Source organism: Protomyctophum bolini, assembly GCF_963924005.1.
Source record: "Protomyctophum bolini genome assembly, chromosome: 18".
NCBI classification, from domain to species: domain Eukaryota; kingdom Metazoa; phylum Chordata; class Actinopteri; order Myctophiformes; family Myctophidae; genus Protomyctophum; species Protomyctophum bolini.
In genome coordinates, this window is record NC_137879.1 from 20,288,446 (window position 1) to 20,315,900 (window position 27,455).

A 27,455-nucleotide genomic window follows, 5' to 3' on the forward strand; every position below is an offset into this window, starting at 1 on the left:
CCAGGCGGTTTGTACCACCTCTATTCAGTTCATACACTCTCAGAGGGAATACCATACAAAAGCTTCTACCTTCTGAATTGTCTACACTCTACAGTCTACAGAACAAAATGGAGAGAGGGTTCAACAGGCCTCCAAAGATTGCCAGGCCAGAGGAGAGGTAAGTGTTGTGGATTTGTCACTATGTAATGTGAAATCTTGGTTTGGGGTCAAGAGACACCATGTGCTTCTAGTGCGGCAGCCGACAGGCTTCTTTTGTTTAAAGTGGGACATTTGGTATAGTCTTTTTTAATGGCCTAAAAATATTGTCTATACATACGTTCATGAATCCCGTTGCTGACCGGTTGTCAGTATTGAGCATTTCTTATAGGGGTTTCTTGTGACCATACCATTAACATCCTATGGCAGGCCAAAATGTCAAACTTTATTATGCTTTAAGTAGCATGTGACATGTGACACAACTAGGGGGGGGGGGGGGTTCATGCTACTGAATCCATTCCAAGCATTAGTTTTGAACAAACACTCCTTGGGCTAAAAACACAAATGACAAATGTGATGAGGTCAGGACAAATTTGGGAAAGTCAGCTGCCGGACTATTCTAATCTAAGCAAAGTATAGTCTCGCTTGAATACAGTCATATAGTGCTCTTGAATAAACTTTCATGAAGTTATCATCATTCATCATCATCACTCATACACCCAATGCTTGAGCTTGAGTAGGCTATACCAAGAATAACAGTGTTTTTTTTCTCCTAATAGTCAACCAGCAAAGATGGTATGGTTTGACAGGAAAAAGTATGTCCATGTCAACGTCTGGGTGACGAAACCAAAGGAAGTCCGGGTTGATATTCAGAAGGAGAAAATTGTTCTATGGTATGTAATATATTAGTATAGTAATATAGTATATTGTATCCTCTGTAAATCGATTGTAACCTAATACTTTGTGTGTATTGTAATCCCTGTGTGTAATAACATTATTGTATCCTCTATGTGTGTCTGTTGTATCTATCTTCTGTGTACCCACAACAGTTGCAAAAATGATCAAGATGAATGGATCTACAACGAGGTGAACCTCTATGCCAAAGTCATGCTCGGGGTAAATATCCGCTTTTTTGTATTATCCACTTAAACCCTGGGATCCATATTCTGAGGGAAAACATTCGCATAAAATAGCAGATTGACATGTTTACAATGCGTTGCAAGTTGCAACACCTTGTGAGCTTGTTGATCTGCTATTTTGAGGAAAAAACAAAAAATACACCAGCATAGAGCCTTGAGGGACTCTGCTCAACCATATGGGGGATCACATACGCACTTATGTATGTGATCCTAAAGCAAAGATTTAGGTCAGGTGACATCTTCTTTGCATATTATACAGACATTGTAAGATTCAAAATATGAATATAATAAAGAATATTAATGAAACTTTTAAAAGGTTACGTTTCCAGCTAACCCCCTTCTTTCTCAAAAGGATTCCAGAGAGAGGGTGTATGATCGTACCATCAATTTTTTGCTGAGGAAGCTCAAGCCTGATGTGGCATGGCCTCGACTGCAGAAAGACGAGGCCAGGGTATGTGCTTTGAAATATTTACAAGACATACTATGTTTAAAAAGATCTGTATATAAATCTGTGTGTGTGTATATATATATATATATATATATATACTATATGTGTTTTAAATCATGTAGTACTGTACTGCCAGTGTTTGCCGATCTAGAAGCTCACAAGATCAATGCGATGCGATTTAATTTTTTTCTTCTTCTTTTGGCTATTTGTCATATCCAGCACCGCCAGTTCTGCTTACCAAAAGTGGCCCACTAGGTTAGGGGTTATGAAGTATAGGGTTTATAGCCAACACAGTCATCATGTGGTCTTTCTCCATGTTTCTCTGTAGCCCAGCTGGATCAATACGGACTTTGACAACTGGAGAGACTGGGAAAATGAGGAAGAGGATGGAAAGGAAGAGTTGGAGGGTTATATGGATGTGAGTTGAGATAAAGGGATCAGCTGCATCTCGATGTACTATAAGTACTGTTGGCTATCTCCGTTGGATCTCATTCTAATCTCGATACACTGCATGGCTGTAGCTCACTTGCTCTCAATGTATACTTATAGCTATATCTCAGTTGATCTGAATATAATGTATCTCAGTTGATCTCAATGTGCTGTGGCTTTATCTCAGTTGATCCCAATGTGTTGCATCTGACATTTATCTCAGTGTGCTGTTTTTCACATTTTGTCTAAGTTGAAGTGGAACTGTATACAGCAAAATACTCATTGTTACATTTGTATCAGTATTTTGATTGTTTGGTCTTCCTTTTCAGACATTGGCGGACATTGGCAGCAAAAACATTGGAACAAAACCTAGTATGGATGATTTCTTTGATGTAAGTGTAGTAATGTATTATATAACCCCTCCCACCACAGTACTCCAGCCTTATTATTGTTTATTGCATTATTGTTAATAAAAATAATAATACATATTGTATAGTTTCTGAAAGAAATACTTGACATAGTAACTGTAATACTATTATTACCCAATTTGTAAAATGAATGATGAATGTAGATGATAGTGACATTATTACATAATTCATATTATGTTACTCTTTACCCCCAACACAAATGATATATTCCAATATGATCCTATCATGAAAATTGAAATAATGACTGTGATCACCTTCTTCTTCTCCCTCAGTCTGACTGATTGTTGTTTCCCATACATCCACGGTTGTTTCTGGATCTGCATATGGCTGGATCTGGATCTTTGTTGGCTGCCATGATAGTGCACTGATAAGGTGCACCTAGAAGATTGTGTGCTAAACTTTGTACATATTTTATTTTGAACACTTTTGTGCTGATTTTTAAGTTATTACGTATGTGAAATTTTGTATGACATTATCGCTTTGTGCATATGCTAAATAGAGTTTCAATAAAAAAAATTAACCAACGTCTGTGTGAGAGAAAATGTAGGCCTATTGGTTTTGGTGAAAACAGTCATTTAGGCAGGCATTGCAAATAAGACATGAACAGTTGATTGTCCTTGCACAGGGCCCTCCATATGTGGTGCCAAGATGCTGTGATAATTCAGAATACACACCACACTGAAAAAAGGGGATTGTTGGCCACCATTGCTCACACATGCCTTCATCCCGTCGTGCAGCTGCCACAGGAGGTTGTAGAATTTGGCTGGTACACCCAGCTTCCCTAGTGCCTGACAGACAAACAGGATTTGCATAGCTATAGCTCAAAATACGATCGGGAAAAGAAATTCTTTACCCTAAAAACGTAGGCCTAATTTACATTAGACTACAGTCATAGCCATACATTACAGGTACAAGACCATATAGTTATATACATACCGCTATGCAATACAATATAATATTGTATATGTTTTAAGTGTCACTTTACTGTCATTTGGGGACAGTAAAGTGGGGACCCTGCAGGTTGAGAGAAGTTAACCATTCTGCAACGTCTGGGCTAGCCCAAAAAAAAAACCTCTACGAGAATCTAACATTTTGGGCTAGCCCCGTTCGGAACCCTACGTACAGTTAAGTGTAGTGTTAACAAACTGACACGTAGGGTTCCGAGCGGGGCTAGGGCATAGGGGGCTAGGGCCTGTGCGACCCTTTAATACTCTATGGGGCGACCTCCCACTTCGCCACTGTAGCTGCACGTGCGTAAAATATGTCCTAACTTGCCCTCCGTACTTACTGTCACAGGCAGCTGTTTTGTAAGGCGTGCGAGTGTGGTATAACTGTCTTATACATTTATTTTAAACATGGCTTTCCAGTGTCAGCGGGATTGCTATATGAAAGAGGTATGGAATAAGTATTAGCTGCATGCATGCGATTACTAGTCCACGTTGCAAGACCAGAAGCTTGATGGAAGCTCGAGAACCATGACAGCAATTGATTCATACAAGCTAACAGTAGCTATAGCGTTAGCATGGTGCTAGTTTACAGTTTTATGGGACCTAAACAGAACACGTGTTTTATTCTCTGTGCAGCCTGTAACGAATGCAATGCACAGCCTAATGTCTATTGCTTTTCCTAATAATGTAATACTTGTTCAAAGCAATAGGTAGTTATAGTGACATGTTATATGACTTACTTTTATACACACATTCAGACAGCTTTGAAGTAATTAAAATACCTCATGCATGCACCTGGTGCATAATATTAACCACAGCAGTTGAATGTTTGTCTTGCATAACTTGCATTAAGTTATTATGCATAATTCTGTTGTAGTTTGTCACCTCGGTCGTGTCCTGCTGCCCTGCCGAACTGAAGCAAGAAGTCAATGGAAAGAAAGAGACCCTGAAGGGTTTTAATGTCAAACTCCAAGACACCATCTTGTTTCCTGAGGGAGGTGGTCAAGTAAGCAGAATTTACAGTAAATGTATAGTGTAGTCACTACACTATACATTTACTGTAAATTCTGTATTTGTAATGATTCTGTATTTGAATGATACACTACACTGTAGAGTATCATTCAATTTCAGTACAGGTAGTTGTTTTTTGTGGGGCTCCTCTCCTATGTCCAGCTTTGAGGGTTCGTGTAAACACAAAAATTGAAGACAAAAGTGTGTAAACACAAACATTGAAGACAAAAGTGAGGTCGCAAATCGTGATTGGCAGATTTTTCTGTCTAAACCAAATATCTTTGCCACAAATTGGGGAAATTGGCATTATGTTCCCCCAGAATAGGCATGCTGTGGTTTAGTGGTAAATAACAAGCACACGTGCATACACACACACACACACACACACACACACACACACACACACACACACACACACACACACACACACACACTTGAATTAATTTACAGTATGTTGGCACTTATCATGCCCTGCTTTGTTGTTCCTCAGCCAGATGACCATGGGTTGATAGCAGACGTGTCTGTTTTGAGGGTGACCAGGCAGGGGGCTGAGGCCGTGCACTTTGTGTGCTCTGCTCTGGAGGAGGGGCAGGAGGTGCAGCTGAAGGTGGACTGGGAACGCAGGTTTGACCACATGCAGCAGCACTCGGGTGAGCTGAAATTAGGACAGGTGTTCAGAAGTAGAGAAATATTCTCTCAGAATTTCCCAATTTCTTGGGTGGCCTAGTGGTCTACTCTAGGCGGCGTCTCTCCCCTTCTCTCTCCCTCTTTCCTGTCTTCACTTGAAACTATCAATAAAGCCAGAAAAAGCCAAAAACAAATCTTAAAAAGAAGAATTTCCCAATTTCTGCATAAAATGCAGAAATTATACATATTATGTATTGCACTGAAACCCTATTGTTTTGGCTGTTCGTACAGTTTGGATAAGTAAAATAATAAATATAATAAAATAATAAATACAATTATTTTTTCTCTTTTCAATTAGGTCAACACCTGATCACTGCATTGGCAGATAGCATGTTTGGATACAAGACCACATCCTGGTATATTCATGATTTTACTTTTATGACACAAATGCAGGTTTTTTTAGTTGCAGCATTGTATTAAGTATTTTAGGGGTTACATGCTATTGCTGCTGTATAGAATAATTGCCCACTAAAACTAGAACATTTCCCACCTGATCAATCAAGTTTTGTCCTATTTTCGTCATATTTCCGTTTGTATCACTCCAGCAACTTGGATCAAAATCCTAATCATTGAAAGGAATTCATCATTGTCAACTCTCCAGATGATTTTTAGACATGGTTTATCTCAAGGGGTTATTCCCAATAAAGAATTTTGAAGACAGACAGACTACTCCTCTTTTGACTGTTGTCTCTGTGGTCTGGGCTGTTGCAGGGAGTTGGGGCGTCAGCGAAGCTCCATAGAGCTGGACACTCCGTGTATGAAGCCTGCCCAGCTCCTGGCCCTGGAGGAAGCTGTCAATGACAAGATCAGAGCCCAGGTCCCTGTCAATGTACAGCTTCTGTCTATAGACGACCCCGCTGTGGAAAAGGTAAGCACTCTGTGGCTCTGCCATAGCATTATCTTTTATTTACTTTCACTTTTTTTCTATTCACAAACGACACTGATTTATTTTTATGAATTAAAATTCATGACTAAATTACTATATGGATTAACTCATCATGCTACTTGTTTTATATGACCAATAAGGGTACATTTTTACACAGGTGAGGAGCAGAGGTCTGCCAGATGATCATGCAGGACCAATTCGGATCATTGATATTGAGGGTGTTGATGCCAACATGTGCTGTGGAACCCATGTGTCTAATCTCAGTCACTTACAGGTGAAACAGACTAACATGCACAGGCACACTGAAACACAAAAACCTATATAATATAAAACATTGACAGTTTATATAATATTTTTTTTGCATATTCTTGCTCAGTTTATTTCACTTTATAACAATCTCAAATAATTCCTTTTAGGTAATAAAGCTACTTGGGACAGAGAAAGGGAAGAAGAATAAAACTAACTTGATCTTCCTGGCAGGGAACAGGGTTCTGAAGTATGCTGAGAAAAGCTACAGCACAGAACGGTCGCTGGTTTCTCTGTTGAAGTGAGTTCTTAGTTACTCTACACTTCTAAACGATCATAATCCCAAATTAGTGATTCCAAATAGGACTGCACAACACATTCAAAAAGCGGACTGCCATAATTCCGACATCCCATTAGTCCGACTACGTGGCCGGTTAAGACTCACCCTGTGGCTTCCGCATGTGGTTAGGGTTAGGGGATAGGGTTAGTATGGGGCCAGTCGGAACGTCGGAACAATGACATGGCGCCTTGAAAAACAGTATGCCAGTTAACAGCTGTAGTTTTCTACATTGAATCCTTGGCATACAAGTTGCCAATGGCATACAAGTAAACATGCAAGTTCAAAGAAAACTCATATTCAGAGTAAATCCAGAGCATGATCTAATTTCTTTCAGACTTTCAGCCATTATGTTATGAAGCTCTGTCAACACCTACAGTATCACTGAAGAACAGCAAAAACATCATTCTATAGATCTTTCAGCAATGTGCAGACCTAATTCCAAGACCTTGTGAAACAACTTGATCTGAGAAAATTCTCTTTCCATGTATTTTCAACAGAACTGGGCCTGACGAGCATGTAGAGGCAGTAGACAAACTCCAGAAGTCTGTTAAGCTGCTACAGAAAGTAAGCCAGAAAATCCTTTGAATATACCCTGTATTTCCTTTGTAAACGTACAGTAATCTCACATTACACTAATTGTAACTGCTGACAGAGTAACCTGAGCCTCCTGCGAGACATGGCTGTCCTCATTGCACAGAACTTCAAGAGCAACACACAGAGAGGAAACTTCTTCAGCTTGCACAAGTGAGTGAGTCTCTTGAACAAGCATATCCAACAGAATTCCCATTTCTTTTTGAGTGGAAACTGTTATCACTTATGTTATTTTCTGCCCATAGAAAAGAAGGCGATAACGAGTTCATGAACATCATTGCCAACGAAATAGGCACAGAGGTAAGATTTTATCTTAACAGTCTGAGTTTCTGTTTCTCTTACCAATGAAACCATTTTGTCAACACTGACTTCTTACTGTCTGCTCATAGGAAACATTGGTATTCCTGACTGTTGGAGAGGAGAAGGGACCTGGGCTGTTTCTGCTTGCCGGACCCAGTGGAACAGTGACCAAGATGGGACCACGGTAAGACATACCACTGGATCTTACACCCAACATTTGAAATATGGAAGCATACCCTATCAAACCTGAATATAATATGTAACCAATTACCACTTAAGCCCCGTTTTATATTTTGTCGTACAATGGTGCGTGGAGAAAATGTATCAAGCTCACAACCGTCAGCTTTTTCAAGTTTATTTTTGTTTCATTTGTTCAAATATCATAGTCATGCTCAATGTAGGGACGCCAGGTTCAAAGTGGTAAAGCAGTTTTACATAAACAGGGGGGAGTGCTATAACATGAGATATTGGCACTGGTGTGCTGCAGTTGGACCTCAGCCTCATGCCATATATGCACACCAGCACCAATATTGCACAGCATCTCAAGAGTGTTATTGCGATTTATGCCAGTTTCACATTGAGCTATCGTTGCTACTACATTATAAGTAAGGTACTAAAAAGGTGCATAGTATTGTTTGGCACTCAATAAAATGCCTTTCTGCCAGTCAACAATGAAAGGTGAGAACTAACTGGGAATATGAATTTGGCACATAAATGAAAATGTGTGGGAGGTGTACTGTACATGCGGAGTGGGTTAATAATTGTGTACACATGGGACTTAATTACCGGTATACAAATGTTAGAGGTAACTGTAGTCCTTTACCCCCATTATGGTTATCTGAATGCTGCTGTACTGTCTGCCCTCTGCAGGGTGCTTGAGATACTCCAGGGGAAGGGAGCAGGGAAGAATGGGCGCTTCCAAGGTAAAGCCAACAGCCTGGCACAGAGAGCAGAGGTGGATCTCCTACTACAGCAGTACTGCAACCACCACACTTCAGAGGAGGAATAAACCCTGCACTGACTAACATGGTCAAATCATCAAGTGTTTATTTATCTGAGTGTACAAATGTAACTGAATTTTATTACATTGAACACTCGGTTACAAATGAATACTGAGAATTTTACTGTGTAATATGGTCCAGCAATACAATACAATCCAGCGAATGAAACCAATGAACGACAAGAGAACAGCATTATTGGAGATGTGACTAGATTATCTTAGTTTAATTAAATTTGTTTGTTTTTGTGGTAACGACTTGCTCTAATACACATGTACAGCCTGTACAGATGTGGTTGTGATGATTGTCTTTTTAATGTACACGATTTAGGCATTTTCATAATATGTACTGTAAATATAAATTAACTCTAAATACAATAATCAGCCTTTTTCTTTGTCCAGTGCTTTGTAAATATGTGATCTCAGAATCACCTGCTTTATGTATACAGATGCAAGGGGAAATATGCATGAACATAATATGTTCATGCATATAGGTTATGCGTTCCCAACCTGAGCATTTTAGTGTATTGGTGTCATTAACAACTTGAAACCTATTCTGGGACAATTTGTTTGTGTGAAAATAGCTAGCAAGTACAAGCTCTTCTCAATCCTATCACTTCCTGCTGTGAAGTGTCTTGGTTTCAGAGCTAGTATCTTCCAGTGGCAATGAGATGGTAATGTCACGCATGAAGTCAAAGTTGACTTATTATTCTATCAGCTGTTTATACAGGAGGTGGATGTACTTTAAGTTAGTTTGTCATTAGCTAAGGTGTCATTGGCAGACACCACCTGCTGCCCTCCCCACTCTCACAGACGGGTGCTTTGAACACAGCTGAATGTGACAGCTGCACACATTTCTAGTAGTGTAAAGTGAGCAGCTTCTCGCTCAACTCTCACTTGACAAAAGGTGTATTTCCAATTGAATACAGTGTATCACTCACTTCATGGACAGAATCATGCAACCCTATGACCTGCTTCTATGTCCTATTACCTAAACCCTCTTGTCCTGCTTCTTTAACTTGTAGGATGTCATTAATCAAGTGAAAGCCAGAGTGTAGAACCTTAGATGGTGAAAGTGGAAAGGAAACTTAATTTAATTCATTTTAAATTACCTGATCTTAAACATGCTACTTACTGGAATCTGTGAAGAGGACCACCAAAGTGTAATTAAAAAGGAGAATTATTCTCGAACATCTCGAAATGTGAGGTGTGTGTGTGTGTGTGTGTGAGAGAGAGAGCCTCAGAGAAGCTGACTGTTCATTCATTTCAGTGTCAGAGAGCATACTAAGAAATCTCAAGATTTATCAAAAATCACCTTTCAAATCAGCTGAAGCTGGGTCAAACTATTTCATGAATATTGTTGAACTGTACTCTACTGTATTATTGTACACTATTACACTATTGCTGCTCCAATGTCTAGCAATATAAATTTACTCTGTACACAAGCTTTAACAGTAAAAACCTTAAACCTTTGAAGATGCATATTAGAGAAAGACACATTTTACATTTTTAGATAGTTTATTTCATAAATGATATTTACAATTAGATGTCATTAGAATGATTGAGGTATTTAAAAATACATTATATTTACATGTTATCATTGTTTAAAACAGTTTAAATTGTTAAAAACATTTTTAAATTGTTTAAAACAGTTTAAATTGTTTAAAAGATCATTGCTCAAAACAGTATTGACAAAATACATTGTTTAAATTGTTTAAAAGATAATTGCTCAAAACAGTATGGACAAAATACATTGTTTAAATTGTTTAAAACACTTTAAATTGTTTAAAAGATCATTGTTCAAAACAGTATTGAGGTTTTTGTCCTCATGCAGAAAGGTTTATCAACAGGTTTCCAGCCATACCCAGTGGAATGAGAGTCTTTGAGATCTCCTTGAAAAGTTGTTCCATAGGGATACCTCCCTTGTGGAGCATGGGAGTGATCAGCTCAGCCAGATACAGCCAGAAGTGTGGGATGTCTGTAGACATGTCCTCCGCCACGTCTAGAATCGCTTGAAGCCCTTTGTAGTATTGCTGTATGGGCAATATGCCAGCCTTGATGAGCCGATACAGCAGCTGCCCCATGTGGTCTCTGGCGATGGCGCTGCGATCAAGCGTGGACTCCAGGCCATTACGCACAAACACAGAGAGCAACTGACCACTGTTCAACTCCTGTACACACTGCAGTGCCTCCTCCATGTCGTTAATGTGGAGGTACTCTTCGATGATGGCTGTAGATTTCTTCTCCACTTCCTCCTCGGGCAAGACGGGCTTGGTGGGGGTCTGGGGGGGTGGGGGGTTAGGAGCAGCATCCTGCTTCATGTTCTCTGTTGTGCTCCTGGCTTGCACTCTGTTGTTTGAGTGAAGAGAGGAGCTTGAAGAGGATGGCTGGCTGGCTGGACGGCTGCCCAGCTCTGAGCCAGGGTCAGCAGGCTTGACACTGGGTCCACCGCTGCTGCCTTTACCCCATGAGCCTTTGTTTTCTTGGGCCAGTAGCTGGTTGTTAATGTGTTTGTTGTTGGTTGAAATGGAGATGCTGTTCCAGCCCTTGGCCACCCTACCTGGTCGTGGGGTGTATGAGCCCTGTCTGCCGGGCCGGCCTCCACCCAATCTGTCAGCTGAGCCTCTAATTGACTCCTTGGAGATGACGGCCTGCTGGATCTTCAACTGCTCCATTTGCACCTCCATCTCAGCATCTTTGTGGATCTGCTCGATGGTCTTGGGACCCTGGTCTCCTCGCCTGGGCACCCAGTTATTCTGTTGGAGGTCCAACACATCCTGCAGCATGAAGCGGATCCTGGGGGAGTTCTTCCTCTCCTTGATGATCTTCTCCATCTGGTCCAGGCAAGGTTTGGCCATCTCAAAGTCCATGGCTTTCCCAGTGGTGGAAATAAGTGCACACAAGCACTCCAGGGAGTCCTCGTCATGTGTTATGAGCAGCTTACTGATGATGCACTTGTCCATGGTCGCCGCCGTCAGAATCTTGAGCTTGAATAACTCCCCAATGAACTTAATGTTGCCCAGAGAGCACCTCCTGGCCTTGTTTCTGTAATGGTCCAGTTCCTCTTTGCAAAGCTTCTTCTCCTCCTCCTCCACCTGGGCAGCATTCAGTTTCTTATCAAACTGTGCCTTGCAACGGTTGAGCAACAGCCTGCGGAAAGTCACACAGCTTCCCGGCTTAGCTGCACTGGGGACCTCAAGATCCATAAAGCAGTGACACAGTTTGGCATAGACCACAGAGAAGCTGGGCTCTGAGATGGCCTTCTCAAAAATGATGTCAATAACCCCCTTAAGCCGTGCCTCTGTGTCGATGGTGAGCTCCCTCACCTGCTTGGTCAGCTGTTGGAACTTCTGGGGGGTTAACTTGTTCAGGATGCCACGCACTCTGTTGAACAGATCCTGGGTCATGGCCTCCTCTGTGTCCTTGACCGCCTCACGACTCTGCTGCTTCTTTCCAGAAGGGGTCCATGCATCCTTGGCCTTGTTGAGCTTCACGTCGACTGACAGAGAGAACTGGCGACGAGGCCCATCTCTCCAGCTTTTCTCTCCAAAGGAAGGCCTGAAATCAGAGCCACGGTCCATGCTTCCTGGTAGACGCCTGGCTGGGTTCAGCAGCTTTCCCAGAGGCTTCTTGCTGTTGACTTTGTCCAGGACGACATCTCTGATGACTGGCAGCTCCTCAGGTTTCTTAATGCTGACTGAGATTAACTGTAGGCTCAGTAGGAAATCTCTATCATAAATGATCTTCTCCATGATGTGCATCACTACCATCACCATCAAGCATCAAGCAGAAAATGAACGTTCCGTTGCCGCGCACCACCTTTTATGCACTCTTCAAAAACAACGCAACGGCTTCGTTGTCACACATTGGCTGATTTTGAAAAACACAGCTCGTCCAATGAGCGCGTTGCTAGTGTTGTGTCAACAAAGCGCGTCCAATGAGAGCAGCGCATCGCGCCAGGGTAACCAGGGTAACGCGTCCTTGAGCCGTCATCTTGAGCGAAGTGAATTCGTGACACGCCCACCGAGCTGAAGCAACCGTACTAAAGTTTAAATTTAAATACAAATAAATGCTATTTACGGATGGACATTATGTGCGATGTCCTCTGTCGGAGAATGGTATTAAATCAACTTCAATTCAGCTGAACGCCATTAAGATAATGTTACAGTAGCATTATGCTAACACATCGCTACTATAACATGCAATCAAGGCAACACCACTTCATGTGCTTTAACTCTGCCAGGTAGATTGATGTTTTGAATTATTCGGTTGTGATGGCCTGGTTTTAAATAACGATATGACTAAGCAGCCAAAATGTCTTTGTTTCAAGCATTTGTTTTGATAACTAGATTACGTAATTTCTCAATGCATGTAAACAAACTTCGTCAGTTTGGCCTGGCAGTTGCCAAGTATTTATACAAATGCTAGTTAGATCTGACTGACACTAACAATGAACATTTGTAAGCGGACGTTTGGATTGATTTATCTTTTTACATACATTTGGCATCGAATTATATTTCCTCAAGCGTCACCTTTTGAGCAGCACACCCAAACAACATGGCGTACCGGTATACAGTATGGATAATGGCTTTCTTAGGGGCCGATTCATACTCCTATTTTACCACGCACTGTTTCGGTACAGCGGTAAAATAGCCCCCACTCTTACACAACAAACATCCACGTCTGGCCGAAAAAATAACAAAATGCAAAACAATTTACCTCGGCTTCATGATCGATAAAATACATCTAAGTATGATAGTCTTGATCCAAGGCTACAACAGACATTACCAGTCCAGATCAAGTTACAGCCAGACAAGGCCAACAAAGTCCTGGCAGTTACTCTTGGAGGTAACGGCCGGCCGAGCTGTCGGCGGAAGAAACTTTTTTCCGCCGACAGCTCGGTGCGGCGGTTCTTGTATTCTTTATTTTGTTTGACTGAGAATAAGGTTAGAAATAACTTTAGGGTTAGGCATAGTTTTACTGGGGTTACGTTTAGGAATAGGATGGTAACAGGTCCATTTGGTGCCATTTAAAATGAACACTGAATGATTTTACATTGTAAATTAGATTCTGTTAGGGTTAGAAAACGTTTCAAATGTTACTTTGCATATCAAAGGGTTAGAATTGGTGAACTTGCTATAATGCTATTTGTCCTAAATGTAACACTAACCAGTGGTTGTAATGTTAATGTAGCAATCATTACTAACAGACAATAGAGTTTAACTTTTTAACAACTTTGTTTTAACCAAAAAATATCACTTGAACTACTTTGTATCATAGGCCATTTAAATAGAGACTGTCTGCTGTTTGTCATTGTGTGTGCAATAGGCAATAGGTCAGGACCATCTCCAAACAACTTGATGTTCCTACAGGTAACAGCTGCAAACCCAATAAACCTGAGACAGCTGGAGCAGTCTGGGGCCAAACTACATGTTAACAGTTTTCAGTGCTACAGAAAATGTTTGCTTGCCTCCAAAACCATTTTTGTCCATTTATTTTGGATTTAAAATATATTTAATTAAAAATCAAGAGATTGTCAGATATTTCAGATAAAATTGTGCATTCAAGTACAAATGTGTAGATGTGTGTGTGTGAGAGATAGACAAATGGAACATAGTGGGAGGTGGCGACAAAGTAAGCATGTCTGTATGCTTATGAAAGGACTGAAAACAAGTGTGTAGAATTTGTTTTACTAATGTGCAAAGGTGCATTAAGGTTCTCCCATTAGAAGTGAAGTTGTGCAGATAAAAAATGTAGTTTGAAGCATTTCATTCATGTTGAAGGTGTATCCAGTGGCCGTGGTCTGCTGAGAGGTTTAAATTCGCCTTTGGATCCATTTTATCACTGATATGGCTTCACTATCTTCATTGAGATGTAGTTCTGGAATGAAAAAACAATGAATCAAATCAGTACTTCTTCAGATCACTCTCATTAGTAATGACTTAGTACACCAGTCTCTGTGTGTTAAGTGAGTAAGCAACGTACATAAAAGTAGTGAGCCTCATTTTAGCTTTTTTTTTGCAGAGCAGTGGCTAAACCTGTGAGTCAGGACCCCAAAATAGGTCACAAGTGGGTCTGCCAGGGTAGTGGATGTAACACCAACTTGGCCATCCTTACCGGTAAAGAGTAGAGGAGGATTCCGATGAAGAGGAGCACTATAATCAGAAGTATGAGTCCGATGAAGAGGCACCTGAACCTTCTCCACACGATGAACTTGCAGGTTTTAAAGGGGCTGGTGAACCAGAAGAAGGATGTGTCTGGACGTCTGGTGGTTATTGGTGTAAAAGAAAAAGAGGCAAATATTTGTTTTAATATTAGTTTTACATGAATAAACAGTGATGAGAGTATGTAATGTGCCATACAAAAAACATGTTTTATTGGGGGAGTTTTTCTTCATATTTGCAAATTTTGCATACTATGAAGCAAACCTCATAGCCTTGCATCTTCTAGATCAGTTGTTTTCAAAGTTGGTACCCAACGCCTACTAACAAGCAAGTCAGAATCCCAAACTCTTTTTTTGTACAGTTTTACATTTTGCAATAATGTGTACACTGTACAGTAGTTGTCACAAAATCCCAAGGCACACATGGACTTGTCTCACAGCACACCAGTGTGCCTTGAAGGTTGGCACACCGCTTGGGAACCACTGTTAGATGGACTGGAATTATTTTACCGCTCCAGTGAATACTGAGGTGAATATATAGGGCTTTCTTACTTTGGTGGGTCAAGCTTGGGGTTCATGTTGGGTTCATCCCTGCCTCTCCCTGCAGGTTTCTCATCGACATCCTGTTCACTTACAATCTCCAATGTCATCTCCACCTTTCCCTATAAAACAGATAATAAACACAAAATGAATGATAACATAATAACAGTAAGGAGTTCTGTATTATTTGCACAGTTATGGAAAGGCCATGTTTGCCTGTACTTACACCCAGAACCTTTTTACCATCCTGTTCTATTGCACAGGGCCACCAGCCTCTCACAGACTGCTGTGCAAACAGAGATTTGGATTGATCAGCCTTCCGTGGTTCTCCAATATCTAGACACTCCATCATTTCCAGTTTACACTTCTCTGCGCTCTTGGCTGGAGGAGTCAGGTTCCGCAAGTCAAGTTCCACTGTACCTGTGGATTACAATGTTGTCAGATCCCAATCAACCTATGGCAAAGTGATAGCTTAACTCAAGAGTGGGGGTTGATTTTAAATACTCAGGATTTTGCTGTTCAGCTGAGTCCATTTATAAAGAATACTGTACATTCTGCACCCTACTCTGTGCGCTTCATTCAAGTCATTACTGTCAGTACTAATAGGACTTGGTGCTGGGTAATAACACATTTGGACAGTTCAGAATTACAATGTGAAGGCAGGTTTCTGTGGAAATGTGTGGCGTAACTACTAGGTAAATAAATCAAGACCATAAATTGTATTTGGTTACCATTTATAATAAAGCCTCACCTAAATAGTCATCCAAAGAGAACTTGTCATTGTCCCAGATTTGAACAATCAGCTTAGGGGGGGTCCTGAACTCTGTTTTGTCAAGACTCCAAAAATGTTCCTATCGAAGAGAAAACATGAAATTAAAAAATGACCAAATTGCATCAATGAAAATAAAATCAGAATTCAATGTACGCACATCCAGTCCACCCCTTATCTGTAAACCTCTACGGGAAAAGCTTTTATTAAAGTATTTCTTTAACATACTCCAGCTGACGCTCACCTTCTTGGACACCAGGCAGAGCTGCTCAGCAGGCAGGTAGTCAAACTCGTAGACAAACCTCCAGTTGAAGTTTCCATCTCCATCCAGAGACCTGTAGTGGACGTCAGTCTTCTGCTTGTCCTCCTCCATGCCAGGCATCCAGCTGGTAGAGCCAATTACAGCTTTTACTTAAATTTGGTCCGTATAAGTAAGTAATACACTTTAAAAGTGGCAATGAAATGAAAAATAACATTTTCACACTTTTAGAGCATAGCCTATCAGTGGTCATAATGAGGACATACCAAACAATAGATGGCAAAAATATTTGCAGAAATCAATTATTTTGTGTTTTTACGTCAAGTCTCTAAAAGGGACCAATCTGAATAACTTCCTGTCAAACACAAGCAAGCATACTGCCTTTATGAATGAATATGAATCACAATTTCATTCACCTGTGTTATTCCCATAGAAACATGTTTTGAATTTCTTTTAAGGTGACAGTAAATGTACTGTCACCTGAAAAGAAATTCAAAACGGCATCATAATTAAAGGTAGGTCTGTTTGGAGGGGCATGTGCTATGGAAATAACACTTAACAAACAAATGTTAATGAAAACATATGAGGTGAGAAATAAGGCATAAAGCTTTGCAAAAAGGTTGCAAATGAGTCATTTCATGACATCTTAAATTTGCAACATTATGTACTTTGTCCATCACCCTACCCTTTGACGTAGATGTCACTCATGTGTTCTCCAGTGATGCTCGTCTCATCCAAAGTGACATCTTTGGTGTTCCAAATAACCACTCGCAGAAGATTCCTGAGAAATTCAGAAGCAATTGTTGTTTAATGTTTATCCAATGTCATATTAAAGCAAGTATCTACACAGGCAGAGTATAACTATACAAGGTAAAATAACATACTTCTTAGGTTTGCGTGGTGTAATGTCAAATGGAGGTCCAGGGATTCCGATTCTTTTTGGAAAGACATCCACCCACATCTGAAGCCTCCCCTAAAAAGAGACAATGTATGTATGTCAAATGCACATGCCCCTCATTACAATTCTATGCAGCCATGCAACCATCATCATCATGTATGTTGCACTGCGATGTGCGATCTGTCTCTCACTTCCCAAAAATCTTGGAAGAATGTTAAACATTTCATAATATCTGATACATTTTAATAACGCAAATCTTGTATGGTGGTCCCTGGAAAAAATATATTTTCAGATGGTTTGTCCATGGCCAAATATGTTAATTTGGCATGAAATGAAAAAGTTTGAGACTGTCATGTCATGAACTCTAACCTGAGAGAGAGTGGGCTGGAAGCTGCTGTACAGAGTTCGGGTCTCAACATGCTCAGGGACCAGTCCCTGTGTTCTGAGGACATGCAGGCAGATGCGTTCCCGAGCTTCACCCAGATGATGATGCAACTCTTGGTTCAACTCTGCACGTGAACAGGCGTTACCACACAACACAACATTATTGTTAAGTTGTATGCTTTCTTTTTTCAATTACCATAAAATGATAATGGATAAACCTCTAAGCACCCTCTTACCACAGCATTGTCCTGTATAAATTAATATTTTGCAGGATTTAAAAAATCCTTACCAAATTGAGCCAGCGTGTAATCTTTGCCGTTGAAGGTGAGCGAGGTGCCATTGGCTTCAATCCTCGGTTTAGACAGGCCTTTGAGTCGAGCCAAGTTCTCCAGCATCTGAGAAGGTTTCAGCTGGTCCCTCCACTGGTTGATGCCAGAACTACATCAACGGAAACCAAGAACATGTATTATTCGCTTTACGGTACCCAAACAACATGAACTTCAATAAAAATTCCCTCAACGTTTCCTCACATGCAGTAAGTCTGGGGCAGGCCGCAGTAGGAGTTATATCGGGACAGGAAACGGTTCTCCAGGTCAATCACCGTCTCACCGACCTTCTCATCGCGAGTCAGAAGGTCATAGTCATACACCGAGATCTTCAGGTCCTTGTCCTGAGGTAGGAAACACGTCATCTCAAACATCCTGTCCGACAAAAACAAAATATTATTCAGTTAGTGGCACACTTGTAGAACATATGTAAGAGAAAGATGCAGGGACTTAAAGACGAGAAACAAATAAGTAACAAAACAAATAAAACAAATGACTAACAAAATAATTATTTATGTATATAAAGAAAAAAGACAACAAGTAAAGATTTATCAAAATACAGGATGTTGTGACCTTGTTGAGTCCTTAATTAACTCTTGATTTTACTGTGAGCCATCAGGACACTGTATGGGTGCTGTATTTTCAAAAGGACTGCATGAAAGTGATTGACTTCTACGTAGTTTATTCAGTGGCACTGTATACCTTCCAAGCACAGGGTTGATGGTGTTGGGTATGTAATGGTCTCTGTCTTCAACGGATTTCTTTCCCAGTGATATCTTGATGTATGGATCACACTAAGAAGTTTAAAAAAAGATCAGTGTGTGAGCGCATGTGTGACACAATCTGCTACGCGGCGAGACTACATTATTTTCTTTCTTGATTTCTTGATTGCCACCCAATGCTCTCTCATACCTTTGGTTAGTTTTACTCACACAAACATTAAAATGATTAATAAAATAGAAAGCAGGGTAGTAAGTAAACTAAAATGACATGATAAAATACAAAGATTCAAAAAGTCTGGGTAGGTGAGATGAAAAAACTAAACAGAAGAAACCCATAAAAAAAATAAAAATAAAACTGATACCATGCCATTGTTGTCTTTGGGCTGCAGCTCGAGGGCTCTGACCACGTAGATTCTGACCAGACACTCCTGGGGTCCGCTCTCTGGCAGCTCTCTGAACTGACGGGGCGGGGCGGTCACACCGGGGTCATCTGGCAGAGGGTACACCTTAAATGAACCCTGCGATACAGTAAATGAAAATCAGGGATATTTGTTATGTCCACAGGGGTTGGTCATCATGATTCATTCTATGAATAGAATAGTACTCCGTAAAATTCATGATTTTGTGTAACGCATAATATGTGAAAAGGGGAGAACCCGAACAGGAACCTTTACCTTGAACTCTCCGACCACCGTGGGGTCGTCGTCTCCATTCTCGTTTTTGCCTCGCAGCAGTTTGAACGTGTCACAGAAGTCGGTCAGCCCGTGGAACTCTGGGACATCCTCCAGTTCACTGTCGTACACCTGGCAACACATTGTCAGATATTGACTGACTCCTAAAATCACTTTTAAAAGCTAGATTTTATAGTTTATGGAATGAGGTTATTGGTATTGCACAAAAATAACAAAACAAAGCTGATCAACAAGCTCATGACCTACAAGCTTACAAGTTGTTAGCTTGTAGATACGGCTACTTTTGGAAAATAATAATATAATATGCCCAAAATATGGCATGCCAGGTTGAATGCATTTAATAAATGATAAACAAAGCAAAACATAATTTAACCCATTTGGACCTGAGATCAGATTCAAAAAATGTCCTGACAATCCTGACAGTTTTCTGAAAATATGTGTCTAATATGTCAGTCAGATCTGCAAGCTCATAGCGCGGCACCGGTGCCGCGCTATGAGCTTGCAGATCTGCTATTTTTCAATGGCTATTTTATTTAAGTATAACATAATGCTTAAAACACCAAAAGGGGTTCCCGCCCAGAATGTATTTGTGGCCAGTTTGTCTTTACCTTTAGTGTGTCATATCCTTTCTTCAGGTATGGACCACATTTCTCCTGATCTCCCACAGAGGCATAGAACTTACTCCACCAATCAACCGTCTCCTTTTCCTGATGAACAGGTTTAAGCCCTTTTAACATTTGTGCATACATAATACATAATGTTGCATTTGACTGAATAGTTTTATCATCATGAATCTTACCTTCTCTGCAAGCTTTGGAGAAGAAGGTGGGATGCAACATAAAACGGATAAAAAGGTCAGTTGTAAATAAACAGTAAAAGCATCAACAGCATTATTGTGAATGTAGGTACCGGTATAAGTAAGGATTAGATGGTTTCAGAGCAAATCTGGTGAGTTGCAGATTAATAAAAGTGATCCCGTGATTGTGATTGGAAAGAAACAATTCTTTGTGTAAAGTGTACTCAAGTACAATCACAACCACCAGGCTAAATGTTCAGTGTCTGTAAGTAAACCAAGTGATTTTGCATTGTGGAGCTAACAAAGCCATTGGGGAGCTACTGAAGCCATTGTGGAAATATTGAAGTCATTGTGGAGCTGTCACAGGGATGTGAATTAAGCGATTGGAGGGAGGATATATATTATTTCATTAGCTGTGTCATTCATTATTAATCAGCCCTTCAGTGTCATTATTAATCAGCTCTTCAGTGTCATTGGTGCCCAGCTGTGTGGATTAGCAAGCCATAAAAGTAACCATACATACAAAGTGGGAGGAAGAGGAGGCCATTTTGTCGAGTGCAGTTGACATACTGTACATAAACTGGAAGTCAGAGTGACAGGAGCGTCAGATTTGACCAGAGGGTCAAATTCTGCCCTTCTTAGTAAATTGTACAAAGCTTCGCAAAAAAATAAAATGATAAACTGTCAAATCAATGTGATCATCAGTGAGGCATTCACTCAGTGACAGCAATGATTGGTCTGCATTTCATTAGATAATCTGCATCTGATTTGACTGGTCTACATTTCATTAGATAATCTACATCTGATTAGATTAGGTTAGGTTAATATTTAACACAAGTTTAATATGTGTAAGCTTTGAGTCAGAATTATATTAAAATGGTTAAGCATTTATTCAACAAATGCTAAATATTATTTAACATTGTTGTTTTTTAATACAAGCTTAATACTGGGAAATGCTGTACATGTATTGAAAAATAATCAAGATGAGGATTTACAGTAGTACAGATTAATGAACCTACCTGAGTTTCTAGTAGTGGTCTGTTCTCCTCCATGTCAATAGAAACATGTCCGGACGGGGAAGCCATCATCAAAGACACTGTCAATAGTAGGAACACAACATGATTACTTTCAGTGTGCGTCAGTGAGTGGTGGTGACTACTTTCAAATGTATGTCAGTGTCATGTACAGTACTGTACAGGCATGTCTGTTTTCCTTCTCATGTGTGACTGTGAGTATGCATCATATCAGTTTATCCGTCTATTTTGACCTGAGATCAGATTCTAAAAAATGTCTTCTACATCCTGAAAGTTTTCTGAAAAAGCTATGTTTCTATGTCAGTCGTTCTTCGATTCTTCAAAAATAGCAGACCTACAAGCTCGTAGCGCGCCACTCGGTGGCGCTATGAGCTTGTAGATCTGCTATTTTATCAATAGCTAAAGCATAACATAATGCTAACACCAAAAGGGGTTCCCGCCCAAAATGGGTTAAGGATGTTTATATAATAAGTCTATTACTACATGAACATACAATACAGTATGACTTACTGTATAATTCACACTTCATCACACAATGATATTGCCGGCTGAAAATAACAGACCTCAAGCTAACAATGCAATGCTATCGCAATGACATATAAATTAGTTTTAAGGCTGCGACTTGTTTGGCGTGCGTATGTGTGTGTGCGTGCACAAATGATTCCTTACTCTTGGAGGCCATGGCCCCCTCCGCAGTGATGACATAGGGGTCACATCTGAACAGCTCCAGGGTCGTGATGGTACACTGACCCACCACAGGCTTCCTGCCGAAAGGACGGTGGTCGATCACCTTCAGCACGATGGGAGGAGTGTACATCTCATCCTTAGGCAGCAGCTGACGACAGGAGACGAAGAAAATAATCGTGAATCAACGGAATCATGACCAAATCTCAGGAAGAGAACAAGCTTGGACCATGGAAATCTGTTTCATCCCATCCCACCTCGACCCTTCGCTTTACTTTACCACTTTGAGGAAGAGCACAGAGGTGGTGAAGTTGGGGCTCTTCTTCATGTTTTTAATGACGGCTGACTCGACCCTCTGTCCGCCGCACTCCACCACCAGGCTGGGAGACGTCACGCCGGCCAGCTGGAACGGCTTCATGTTCCTCAAGCCCCACGCAAGGATCTGGATGTGGAAACCCACACACACTGATTTAGAGAAACATCAAATGATGTACTCGTCTGTTTCTAGAGCTGCAGAGTTACATAGGATCACATTCTAACAGGACCAGACTTTGTTCCTATGCTACTACCCGTAACCACTTAAACTAGGGGTGTCCCGATCACGTTTGTTTGCTCCCGATCCGATTCTGATCATTTGATTTTGAGTATCTGCCGATACCGATTTGTCCAGATCCGATATTTATATTTTTATAGAACTCTTAGTCTTAAACCATACGTATTAACCGTACACATCGCACAATGAATAGCACAAATAGCAGCTCTAAGCTCACAATGTGTCATAATCGCATGGATCTGCTATTTTTGTCATTTGTGTTTGTTTGCCAGGTTAAACATGGTTAAAAAACTACAGGAGGTGAACTGCAGACATTTATTTATAAAATGTATATTTTAAATGTCTCTGTTACTGTACTGTATGTCAGGTAGTGTTACCTCCACAGCCGTGAGCTGCACCACAGGCCGGATCCCCTGAGGAACCATGTAGAGGTTCTCCGATCTCTTTGGAGGAACAAGCGGAAGGTCTGATTCCCCCGACTGGAGAGACGGGACAAAAGTGTGAGTCAGAGCGACATTTGTTTTCAATTCAATATACAATACATTACACAATAACACCCATTACAGCTTCCCTGCCCATTTCATGTGCAAGCTAAATTACTTAAGTACTGTGTCTTGTGTACTGCTGCTGTTGCACACGCATGCACTTGATCCACTGATATAGATATTCATAATTAAAAACCTGTGTTTTAAGGATGAGTTCAGCTGCCACCAGTGTCTCTCCTGCCCTCTGTCCCCTCTGGATGATGGGGCACCACAGCAGCTTGGGGGTCTGGTCCATCCCTGTGTTAATCTTCACCAGAGGAACACAAACACTCCGTCCCAGCATCTCATCCTTGCCCTGAGAAATACATAACGACATGAACACTAGCGTCCCTATTCTAGAGTAAACACTAGATGAAAACAGCAAAGATTGGCTATATTCGGCAAAGAGATTTGGTGTAGGGGGGGACGGGACGACGACCAAGTATAGACCCCCAGGAGACCTAGGTCAACTAAGTAGGCCTATAGGCTATAGAGTTTGTGAAAAATGTAGGCATTAACAATAATAATAATAATTTGTCTTTTGCCTTTAAAGTATTTCAACCGTAACTTAACGTTCCCTGATGTTGCTTAGCATGCTGCTTAGACAAAATTCAGAGAACATCTCCCATAAGCCTTTAACCCCAAATCTAACTGTATTCAATTTGTTGCAATGAATGGTTACTATTGAGTGACATGAGTGTTCCTGTCTGAAATGTATTTAAAGGCCCTGAACATTCAGGTGTAAGCCTGACTACGTGAAAACATCGATATGACTGTTTAATGGATGCTGATTTACAAAGAGTGCAACTTAAATGTTAGGCTAAGCTTCAAGCAGTTTGTCACATGCATAGCTGGTAACAATCAATGTTTACAACCAATCAGCATGGATGGAGTACAAGGGGTTATGTCTACAGTCAAGATGTATCCAATACTATTTTATGAATAATTCTAATTAACATCAAGTGAATAATAGCTGAAGAATTGAAAACCGTAAAGACAGTAAAGAGTTTTCTGAAACAAAACATGAAAAAGCGTCACAGTCATCACTATGCAACTCTTTGACATCTGCATTTACCAAGATAATCCACCAGAGGGTGCAACAATGCAGCCTGGCAGCACAACTACTTTGAATACTTCAACACTTCTGCCAAGAGACATACCACTTGGTCCATGTCATAGAACTCCATGACAACGTTAGGGGGGCGGCGAGCGGTGTTCTGGGGGTCTCCGTAGATCTGCACGTCATCGAAAATCAGGGTCTGGTCCCAGGTTGGGTTGAGTGTCGCTCGCAGCTTCTCTGTTGTCTTACTGACATGCAGGAAGGACACGTGTGCATATGGATCTGTGAGGACAATTAGAGGGTCAGATGTTCATTTTGTAGTGCTTTCTTTTGTCTGCATTCGTCCCCTTCATCCAGAAAACATCAAACATTTGCAATGTTCACAATGTGATCATCTCAAGAGAGTTATAGAGTCCAAAAACTTGTGTTTGATCACTGTTTAGGAGCTTACCAGAAAAGCTATCTTTGTCCATGGACACCATGTTCCTGGCCTGATATATGTAGACACGTAGATGGTACATGTATGATTCTACCGAGAAAAGAAAGAAAAGACACAGTTTGTGTGAGTGCTTGCATGTGTGTATGTGTGTTCTTTTCTTGGCATAGATATTACACACATACACTATGCTTCTGTCACTTACTGTCAAAAGAGCAGGACACGATGGGCGTGTTGGCCCCAAACAGCTTGGTGGCATCACCCTTGGCTTCTGTATCAATGCCCTGCACAGTGAACCAAGATGGCATTATTGTTATAACTATTTAAAGTCATAATCTTTACGTTTCCCCCTCCCGCCACATCGGTGAAGTAGCCTTGAACAAATCCCTTGTACAAATAACGAATCCAATGTCATTTCCAACAATCCAGTAGAGTAAATGTTAATAACTACTGTATAACATTAGATCATTTAACACTAGACATTAGCCCTATAATAAGCTAATTGCCTGTGATTTTACCAGAATGTAACTGTGGCTAAAGTGAGCAGCGTGGTCTACTACTACAGTATGGAGTCACCTATTATTAATCTAAGAAGTAATCAGAGGCTTTGTAATAAACTTGAATCACATATTTAAACGCATATCAATATTTGACGTGAGAAGCAAGTTTTGGCATACAAGTGAATCAATGAGTGCGTTTTTTAAATATAAATGTCCCATCCACTGGACCAAGCACAGCAGTCGGCTTCTTCTCCCATTGCATGCACTGGGGTTTGTTGTCTGTTGGTTGGTTGGTATGATCGGTAGGCCTGAAACTCATCCAGTGAGAAGTTCTATGGTGCAAATCACTACATGCGATTAAAATGCACTCAGTTAAATCCCAGCCCTAAAAATGTGATTTCACAGTTTGGAGGACAAAAGAGATGACTGTCACTCACTAGCGCCCCCTCCAGTTGGAAGATGGCTGAGGCTCCAAGGCGGTCTTCTGGCGCCATCTTCCTCCTCCAGCGCCTTCGACGGAAGGTGTCAGATGACCGCTCCTTCCTGTGGAATTTCCAGCCAATCAGGGAAGAGAACTCCCAGCCCTCTCGGTCACCATGCTCCTGCCGCTGTGATCACAGATAACCATGCATTAAGAACTCCCCTCCCCTCATTCAGTTGGATCTTTTCTTAGTCTTTTTTTTTTGGGCAGTTTTTGCTTTTAGTCATAGAGACAGGAAACTGAGAACAGAGGGGATGGACATGTAACACAAGTCTCCATCCACAGTCGAAACCAGGGACGTTGCAATTATGTGGTGGACACACTATCCGGTCAGCTGCCAGTACGCCTTTATATGTTCCTACAGTACTACTGGCCCTGTGTGCTGACCTCCATAGTAGCAGGGACAGCAGATCTATGTTCCTACAGTACTACTGGCCCTATGTGCTGACCTCCATAGTAGCAGGGACAGCAGATCTATGTTCCTACAGTACTACTGGCCCTATGTGCTGACCTCCATAGTAGCAGGGACAGCAGATCTATGTTCCTACAGTACTACTGGCCCTATGTGCTGACCTCCATAGTAGCAGGGACAGCAGATCTATGTTCCTACAGTACTACTGGCCCTGTGTGCTGACCTCCATAGTAGCAGGGACAGCAGATCTATGTTCCTACAGTACTACTGGCCCTATGTGCTGACCTCCATAGTAGCAGGGACAGCAGATCTATGTTCCTACAGTACTACTGGCCCTGTGTGCTGACCTCCATAGTAGCAGGGACAGCAGATCTCTGTTCCTACAGTACTACTGGCCCTGTGTGCTGACCTCCATAGTAGCAGGGACAGCAGATCTATGTTCCTACAGTACTACTGGCCCTATGTGCTGACCTCCATAGTAGCAGGGACAGCAGATCTATGTTCCTACAGTACTACTGGCCCTATGTGCTGACCTCCATAGTAGCAGGGACAGCAGATCTATGTTCCTACAGTACTACTGGCCCTATGTGCTGACCTCCATAGTAGCAGGGACAGCAGATCTCTGTTCCTACAGTACTACTGGCCCTATGTGCTGACCTCCATAGTAGCAGGGACAGCAGATCTATGTTCCTACAGTACTACTGGCCCTATGTGCTGACCTCCATAGTAGCAGGGACAGCAGATCTCTGTTCCTACAGTACTACTGGCCCTATGTGCTGACCTCCATAGTAGCAGGGACAGCAGATCTCTTGCGGGGCCGGACTAGCCGCCTCCTGCGGTGGACATGGTACATCTTCTCTGCAGGCACCCAGGACTTGGGCATGTCATCTGGAGGAATGGTCACCCCATACTCCCACCCTGCAGCACAGATGGATAACACACACACACACACACACACACACACACACACACACACACATACAGTAACCAAAATCACAGTACATCCATTATCGAGAAAACGAGCAACTGCAAAATAATATTGTTGTCTCGAAAGCTCTATGGGTTATTGTTGGAGTTTAAGTCAGCTTGTAATATGCAAAGTTCTCATAATAGAATAAAGTCAATTACACATTGACTGATGAACTATAGTTAAAAAAACAACAACAAAGGACAGACTTTTGTTAATTGCAGATAATCAACTTCATCATCACTGGAACCAGAGTCATACATACACCGATCTGATTAACTATGCGATAACAAGTAACTATTTATGTTTAGCACCGGTACAGAGACCGTTAGAGGTTACAAGAGTATAAGAGATAAGGTATTTAGTAGCATGTGCAGACCTTGGTCATCTACAGCTCTGTTGTCATCTACAGTCCACACATCCTCCCAGTTCCAACCTGGAGGACAATCAAACTCCTGAGGACTCTGGCTCTTCTCCCCATTCTGTCAACAACAACAAGAACTCAGCTGTAGTGGATATTTGGATAGTATTGTTCAGCAGGTTGAGGACATATGAAAATGTGTGTTTGTGTGTGTGTGTGTGTGTGTGTGTGTGTGTGTGTGTGTGTGTGTGTGTGTGTGTGTGTGGGTGTGTGTGTGCATGCGTGCGTGCGTCTCTCACCACATCAGTGTATGTCTCAGAGGCAGGTTTCCACTCCCCACCAGGGAAGCGAGTGTCATTCTGGAACACCTCGTCCAAAAAGTCAGTGTGTCCTGCATCTGCCTCAGTCAACAGACTGATAACACAAAACATGTTTATTTGTAAAGCACATTACAACAAGGCAGTTCAAA

At 41.3% G+C, this 27,455-nt stretch overlaps 3 protein-coding genes across 5 annotated transcripts in view; 2 read left to right on the forward strand and 1 right to left on the reverse strand.

Annotated features, from left to right (window-relative positions):
- LOC308332540 (putative protein PTGES3L) lies at window positions 1-2,945 on the forward strand. Its single transcript, XM_080788492.1, has 7 exons — window positions 1-157; window positions 756-869; window positions 1,026-1,092; window positions 1,468-1,566; window positions 1,892-1,981; window positions 2,322-2,384; window positions 2,693-2,945. The coding sequence occupies exons 1-7, from the start codon at window positions 108-110 to the stop codon at window positions 2,699-2,701; spliced, it is 492 nt and encodes a 163-aa protein (XP_080644618.1). The 5' UTR covers window positions 1-107; the 3' UTR covers window positions 2,702-2,945.
- Window positions 2,946-3,706: 761 nt separating this feature from the next.
- Window positions 3,707-8,783, forward strand: aarsd1 (alanyl-tRNA synthetase domain containing 1). Of its 2 annotated transcripts, XM_080789967.1 has the most exons (12): window positions 3,707-3,814; window positions 4,245-4,373; window positions 4,869-5,028; window positions 5,364-5,421; window positions 5,777-5,933; window positions 6,109-6,225; window positions 6,368-6,498; window positions 7,035-7,101; window positions 7,190-7,281; window positions 7,374-7,428; window positions 7,518-7,612; window positions 8,299-8,783. In XM_080789967.1, exons 1-12 carry the CDS (start codon window positions 3,776-3,778, stop codon window positions 8,435-8,437), a joined length of 1,239 nt encoding a protein of 412 aa, XP_080646093.1. In that variant the 5' UTR covers window positions 3,707-3,775; the 3' UTR covers window positions 8,438-8,783. The 2 variants fall into 2 exon arrangements, with proteins under 2 accessions (XP_080646093.1, XP_080646094.1); XM_080789968.1 differs by lacking the exon at window positions 4,245-4,373 and having other exon boundaries at window positions 3,725-3,814.
- A 5,184-nt stretch (window positions 8,784-13,967) lies between these two features.
- Window positions 13,968-27,455, reverse strand: part of LOC308332516 (myoferlin-like) — a 41,569-nt gene continuing 28,081 nt past the window's right edge. For both annotated transcript variants that reach the window (XM_080788461.1, XM_080788460.1), the window contains 28 exons: window positions 27,286-27,400; window positions 27,005-27,107; window positions 26,440-26,576; window positions 25,203-25,373; window positions 24,471-24,549; window positions 24,281-24,358; window positions 23,930-24,111; window positions 22,927-23,085; window positions 22,623-22,724; window positions 21,973-22,134; window positions 21,678-21,843; window positions 20,994-21,070; window positions 19,978-19,989; window positions 19,787-19,885; window positions 19,161-19,289; window positions 18,849-19,004; window positions 18,467-18,558; window positions 17,969-18,139; window positions 17,728-17,876; window positions 17,424-17,563; window positions 17,041-17,129; window positions 16,842-16,937; window positions 16,142-16,283; window positions 15,880-15,979; window positions 15,355-15,548; window positions 15,141-15,250; window positions 14,543-14,690; window positions 13,968-14,305 (listed from right to left, as the gene is read on the reverse strand). In XM_080788461.1, the coding sequence (XP_080644587.1) occupies window positions 14,267-14,305; window positions 14,543-14,690; window positions 15,141-15,250; window positions 15,355-15,548; window positions 15,880-15,979; window positions 16,142-16,283; window positions 16,842-16,937; window positions 17,041-17,129; window positions 17,424-17,563; window positions 17,728-17,876; window positions 17,969-18,139; window positions 18,467-18,558; window positions 18,849-19,004; window positions 19,161-19,289; window positions 19,787-19,885; window positions 19,978-19,989; window positions 20,994-21,070; window positions 21,678-21,843; window positions 21,973-22,134; window positions 22,623-22,724; window positions 22,927-23,085; window positions 23,930-24,111; window positions 24,281-24,358; window positions 24,471-24,549; window positions 25,203-25,373; window positions 26,440-26,576; window positions 27,005-27,107; window positions 27,286-27,400 (3,397 nt within the window). In that variant the 3' untranslated portion in view covers window positions 13,968-14,266. The remainder of the gene's footprint in view (window positions 14,306-14,542; window positions 14,691-15,140; window positions 15,251-15,354; window positions 15,549-15,879; window positions 15,980-16,141; window positions 16,284-16,841; window positions 16,938-17,040; window positions 17,130-17,423; window positions 17,564-17,727; window positions 17,877-17,968; window positions 18,140-18,466; window positions 18,559-18,848; window positions 19,005-19,160; window positions 19,290-19,786; window positions 19,886-19,977; window positions 19,990-20,993; window positions 21,071-21,677; window positions 21,844-21,972; window positions 22,135-22,622; window positions 22,725-22,926; window positions 23,086-23,929; window positions 24,112-24,280; window positions 24,359-24,470; window positions 24,550-25,202; window positions 25,374-26,439; window positions 26,577-27,004; window positions 27,108-27,285; window positions 27,401-27,455) is intronic.

Coding starts and splice junctions, on each gene's coding strand:
- LOC308332540 (XM_080788492.1), top strand. CDS start 108: ATGGAGAGAGGGTTCAACAGGCCTCCAAAGATTGCCAGGCCAGAGGAG. Junction 158..755: donor ATTGCCAGGCCAGAGGAGAG/GTAAGTGTTGTG, acceptor TTCTCCTAATAG/TCAACCAGCAAAGATGGTAT. Junction 870..1,025: donor AAGGAGAAAATTGTTCTATG/GTATGTAATATA, acceptor TACCCACAACAG/TTGCAAAAATGATCAAGATG.
- aarsd1 (XM_080789967.1), top strand. CDS start 3,776: ATGGCTTTCCAGTGTCAGCGGGATTGCTATATGAAAGAG. Junction 5,422..5,776: donor GGATACAAGACCACATCCTG/GTATATTCATGA, acceptor GGGCTGTTGCAG/GGAGTTGGGGCGTCAGCGAA. Junction 7,282..7,373: donor AACTTCTTCAGCTTGCACAA/GTGAGTGAGTCT, acceptor TTCTGCCCATAG/AAAAGAAGGCGATAACGAGT.